At 41.8% G+C, this 6,000-nt stretch overlaps 1 protein-coding gene across 1 annotated transcript in view; it reads right to left on the bottom strand.

Moving 5' to 3' along the window:
• trpm1b (transient receptor potential cation channel, subfamily M, member 1b) overlaps positions 1-6,000 on the bottom strand; it is a 25,611-nt gene that overhangs the window by 13,515 nt on the left and 6,096 nt on the right. Inside the window, exons 2-8 of the mRNA XM_073831926.1 lie at positions 3,856-3,932; positions 3,206-3,401; positions 2,757-2,970; positions 2,110-2,234; positions 1,832-2,003; positions 1,085-1,259; positions 708-831 (exon numbers count right to left, since the gene is read on the bottom strand). Of these exons, the coding sequence (XP_073688027.1) occupies positions 708-831; positions 1,085-1,259; positions 1,832-2,003; positions 2,110-2,234; positions 2,757-2,970; positions 3,206-3,401; positions 3,856-3,932 (1,083 nt within the window). The remainder of the gene's footprint in view (positions 1-707; positions 832-1,084; positions 1,260-1,831; positions 2,004-2,109; positions 2,235-2,756; positions 2,971-3,205; positions 3,402-3,855; positions 3,933-6,000) is intronic.

The raw sequence follows: 6,000 nt of genomic DNA on the forward strand, positions 1-6,000 counted from the left end.
GCTGGTCTTAGCTGGTCAAGCTGGGAAACCACCAGCTAAAACCAGCCTGACCAGCCTGGCCAGGCTGGGAGACCAGCTAAAACCAGCTACTTCCAGCTTAAACCAGCTAAGACCAGCCAACCAGCCTAGGCTGGTATTAGCTGTTTTTTTCAGCAGCTCTTCCCAGTGGTCTTGTGTGAAGCTAAAGACTAGTTGCTCCTGATAAGAGCATCTGCAAAATGCTTATGTATATGAAAGGATGCAATGTGATATAGGAGCAAATGCAGATGGATATGAGAGAGACACATGAATAGAGACACATGACAAAATGAATAATGAATGGAGATGTTTATTGATGAAAGTTTGCACAAGGAATAAAAAAATATTCATAAAACATGTTATGCTTAGTTATTTTTAATATGTATATTATTATTGTTTTAAATGTACATTTAAAAAAAATCTAAAACCAGCCATGGTTTATATGCTGGTCTTTGCTGGTTTTGTCTGGTCTAGCTGGTCTCCCAGTCTGGCCAAATTGGCCAATAAGCTGGTTTCTAAGCTCAAAGTATTCAAAGCCAATCTAAAATACAAAGACCTGACCAGAATGTAAGACCCATTAAGTCTAAGTCTAGGCTTTTTCTTATCAGGGAATAAAATGAGAGTGACTTTGTGTTGATGGATGTTGGTCTACAACTGTTACATGATCGTATGTTACTGTAGATACTTACCAACTCCCTCTTCTTCATGCATTCAATGACCATGAGCAGAATTTGCCCTGACTGCATTTTGTTGTAGTTAAAGGTTTTTTGGATGGTGACCAGCAGTTGCTCTTTTGCGTCTTCGTTTACCAGTCTAAAAAAATACAATTTGGTTGTGATAATGAATAGTTTGGACAACTGATTCTCTGTCTTTTTTTTTATTGAGGATGGGTCAGTACTACAACTTAATGGGAAAATGTGCATGTAGCTAGTCATTAGTGAACATAAACCCCTACAGAGGTATCAAGACTCCTTACAGGTCCAACATTTGAACACAGAATATTGCGATTGACATACTATAATCAAGTATTTGAGATATCTGTGTGATAATGACTTTTAATACTCACCCTTCAACCTCAGAATATTTGTGGGCGAAGGAAATGATGTCCGAGGCTCGACCACTGCCATCACAGACCACTACAGGCACAGGCGGTTCTTCGCGCAGGCTTTCCAGGACAATCGAGATCACATTGGGACCCCCCTCCACAATCAGACACACCACCGGTACACCCTGGCCTAGTCCTAACATGCATAAACAAAAAAAGCAATTCACTTACCTAAATGTTTAGATTTTTTTAGTACAGGGATTGTGCACATATCAATATAATACTATTACAAAACATTAGCATGAATGTTTGAGCCTTTTGGGTGTTTTGTGTTTTAAATCTTGTTTTCAATTACTCCAAATGCATGCACATTAGAAATCAAAAAGCCCTTTTGTGATTAACCAAAGAAGAGGTATTTAAGAGAAGTGGGAGTACAATCATTTTAATTTGACTCTCCCAGGTCTGATCCCAGATGACGATGTGAGTGGTGACAGCTGAGCCTCCCTTTGCTGTCCCTGCCTTATCACGAGCTCCAGGCATAGGATGACAAAGGGAAACCCACAGGTCACAGACACCAAAGCCTTGATCAATTCTGGAATGGCGTGGAGCACGTCTCCATTGGTCCCTGACCCTATGAACCCCATTACTGATAATCAGGATATATCTCGTGTCATTCAAACCCTTAGCAAGCTTTCAAATGTGCCCTCTTAGGATCAGAGGTACATTAGACCTAAAGCAGATAAGATTTGCTGATGCTACCGCACTTACGCGTGTTAATCTTCTGGAGGGAGATGTGTTTCTCCAACTGCCTGCGTAGTTTGACCTCCGCCCCGTATTTCCCACATGTGCCGTTATCGGATAGTATGAAGTGCGAGTGGCTATTGTTGAGAACGGCGAGTTTGCTCAGAGGATTGGAGATGGCTTGGTATGGTTTGTTCACCTGAAAAGGAACATAATGCAGATGTCGGTGGACAAGTATGAAGCTTCTGTTAGATGATATAGCGCAACACCTTAGAAGGCACCATCATGCTTTGTATCATACTTACATCTTTTCCAATTAGATCCTCTTTGCTCTCCAGGATTCCCCATGGAGCAATACCTATAGCACAGACCTTCCCTCTGGATTTTGAAGAATGATCCTTCAAGGCATCTCCAACATGCCGGATCACTCCTACATTATGAAAGTAATATAAAACAGATTAGGAAACCATCTTGAACTACATTTGATATCGAGCCAATCACATATTTCTCAGGAAATCAAATGTTGGATCCAAGTGATTTCAACCATGTGTATTTGAATTGTAGTTGTAGGCCAGGGATGAGCAGCTCCAGTCCTGCTCTACCCTAATTAAACACACATTTTCTAGTAATCCTAAAGACTTGGTTAGATACTGTATTTTGGGGATGTTTGGGGATGGAGCTAAACCAGGAGTGCCCAAACTTGGTCTTGGAGGGCCGGTGTCCTGCAGAGTTTAGATTCTACTTGCCTCAACACACCTGCTGGGAAGTTTCTAGTATGCCTAGTAAGAGCTTGATTAGCTGGTTCAGGTGTGTCTAACTGGGTTTGGAGCTAAACTCTGCAGGTCACCGGCCATCCAGAACCAAGTTTGGGTTCGCCTGAGCTAAACTTTGCAGGACAGTGGCCCTTGAGGACTGGACTTGCCCATCCCTGTTGTAGACAATAAATACCCACCAGTGCTGACTCCACCAGTGAAGATCCATGCTCCGGTGGTCACGGCAGCCTTTATCAGGCCTTTCCCAAAAACTTGCTTGAGTTTGGGCTGCAGGTCAAAGTTCTGGAGGCCACCATGAACTGATATAAGCAGCGTGGGCAACTCCAGCTGCCATTCCTTCACCATGAGATGCAGCAAGTTGTCCGGCTTAGTATCATATGACACCCGAATATACTGAAAGAGATATTGAATGATAAGATTAATGCCAGATTTAACGGTTGTTCTTGAATGAAATACGTTTTTCTCCTCACTAAGTGAACTATGCTAGCAAGGTTCTTTTCTTACAATTTCTTACAACGGTTTGGTGGGTTATTTAGACTTCAACTCTCGAGAGGGAATTCACTGAGAATTAGTATTAATACCAATAAATTAACTAGTTAGTAAATTCACCACATAATGTTCAAAATACCATGGCTTTGTTGATAAATCCTCCTCCTTGAAATTCGATGGTGCCATAGGCGTCGGTAGGGGCAGTCTGGGTATGTCTGACCACCAACCATTTCTCTTGAGGAGGGTCCACTTGCACAAGCTGGTTCTCTTCGGAGGGCTTGTTGGCGCCTGCCGGAATGGCAGTGTGCTGAGTCACTAGATAACCACAGGCGCACCTGAGGAAAATCAGAGCAGAAGTAATGCTGGAGGATTGTTTTATTGCATGCAACAGGATGTTGCTTATATAACTCTATTAGCTGGTATTTCATGGGAATAATTTGGTTTGGGGGTACTGTCTATTTCTTCTGCACACATAGACGACCTATCAGGGCTGTGTCTAAACTGCAGTCAATGTTCAATAGGTGCATGCATCAGTGCACACCCTGGCATCCCTCCACCCACAGGAAGTGTGGTGGACCGAACTACACCGGCCCCCTCGCATCCAGCCTTGAAACATGCCCACACAGTGATCTGTGAAAAGGCTTATGATGTCACACATCACCCCTCATTACATAAGAGTCGAAAAAGCCTCAAAAAAGAATGAGTCATAGAGGTAATTTGTTTCGCACAATGGTGTGATTATATGTAGTTGCGTGTTCTTTAGAAATTGTTCAAAATAGAAAATCTCACCGTGTTGGGTCCTTGGCTGGAAAAATGTGGGTACATTCTCTTTTGTGAAAGGTTTTCTCAATCCAAGCTTTCTGGCACTAAGAAACAGACAAGAAAAGATAAGAAGAAAAGTACATAAGCCATCAAGTCTCTTTATATAGATATTAAAGTTTGACAATTCATAGTTTGTTATTACAGAAGCAATCCTCCAATATTACACGTATATTCAATGTACCATTCGACCATATTATTATATGTACAACATCATTTACAGGAAGAACTGCTTTTAGTCCCTTGAGTTTGCCCAGAGTGAATAGAGCAAATCCTCTTTGCGATGCTAATCCTTACTAAAGTATGAGTGGTACAGTACGCACAAGCTGTAGACATACAGAACACATGAAAGAGAACATATGTACATGGCAAATGTCTAAAGTATTTAACTATGGCGACTTCTGGTGAAATGCATTTGTTCACCATTATCACCATTGCTTTTAGGAATATACCAGCGCACAGATAATGCTGATTATTTGCAGTTACTATAACTGCAAAGCAGCTAACTGTTGCTTGTGTCAAGATGTGTAGACATGAGTTAAATGAAAGAGCATTCAGTAATTGGGGAAATCCAAGCTGTGGCCTGTTTTGGCTGAAATTATTAGTGCATAGCAAATTAGAGTGCAAACTCTTCCATGGACCACAGTTATTCATCTTTTTTTCTGTTCTGAGAAAGTGCCATGGAAACCCACCAACATTTTAGCTTTCGAAAAAGATTCTCCCGTGCCAGCTTTATGCTCCGGCACTGGACGAAAATAACCTTTGGTTCAAAGCAATATCTGTCTAGGCTTTTGTTATTGGTTCAGCCCTAATGAAGACAAAAGCTTCTGAGGCAAATCTCCTTCGAAAAATCAGTCACAGAACATTAGCCAAGGTAAGATAGACAGAACAAGTTAGGAACCCACAAAAAACATGGCTTTCCATTGCACAATTGGAAGTGTAAAGCAATAAATTCTTTGTATAAAAGTAACATTGTTTAACAAAGACTGGAAACTGTTAATTGTTGCATCAAGAAAAACAAGAAAAAAAAAATCGTAAACTATTCTCATTTTATATTTCAATACTACAATCTCTTGATCATTCCTATTCCATCATCTAGTCAGTAGACCATGAATCCATGGGTTCCTTCTGGACACCCAGTGTTAACTAGCAGGGGTCCTACCTGTAGAGCCTCTTATCGAAATTAAGAAGGTGCCAAAGACAAACTTTCGGCATCAGCGTTCCTCCTGGAGCTCCACTGGTGAGGGGTGCTCCTTCCTAGAGCGCTGGCGCCCAATGAATCCCACAGGACATGAAACTTCATCACTTTATGAGGGGCTGTTCATATGATGAGCATGTGAGCAGGCTCTTTGTTCGGGCCACGTCCCATGACTCCAGTTCAAGGTAATCCTTTTGGGAGTCCCATGACCCCTCTCTCCATGCCCACAGGGTATTTTCATCCCTCGCTGGAGCAAAGCACAACAAATCTACTTTGATAGCTTCACAGCCCCTGTGAAACACACTTCTTAAACTCAGAAAACCTTTTGAGGTGGCTTTTCTATCTCAAACACTTCTCGCAAGCAAAGTAGAGAGTCAGGTTTGTATCTAGAAATGAACAGGAATGGGAACTCACCAAAATTTTCCTTTTGAAAGTGTCACCCTCCTCCGACCACTTTGATTTCAAGCCCAATTTGCATAATTGAGAGAATTGGGCACAGGCATTCTTTTGAAAAGAGGCCTAGTTGAGACATGACAGGACTCCAGTTGGGGGCAAGGTCATCCAACACTAATTGTTGTTAATCTCTATTTTTACCTGCCATGTTGTGGGGGGGAAAACGGTTCTGACGGACTAACAATCACGTCTAAGAATTGATGACGCTGAGTCTTTAACCTCATCATCACAGTAAGGAAGTCTACTCAATAGATGTTTCATCAGTAGATTCGAGAAGTCACTATTGTTGGAAAAAATCATCAGTCCAAGCCGGTGACTGCTTAAAAATGCCAAAAATGCTTTTCAATGGGTTCTTTCCTCAACCATCTCACTCTTTTAGCAGTTCTGTGCTGTTGTCAAAACGCACGTGGACTACTGGTAATTAAAGCTCTTGAAGACAAAGGGTTCTTGCCACTGCAGTAGTT

Source organism: Garra rufa, chromosome 25, assembly GCF_049309525.1.
Source record: "Garra rufa chromosome 25, GarRuf1.0, whole genome shotgun sequence".
Classification (NCBI taxonomy): domain Eukaryota; kingdom Metazoa; phylum Chordata; class Actinopteri; order Cypriniformes; family Cyprinidae; genus Garra; species Garra rufa.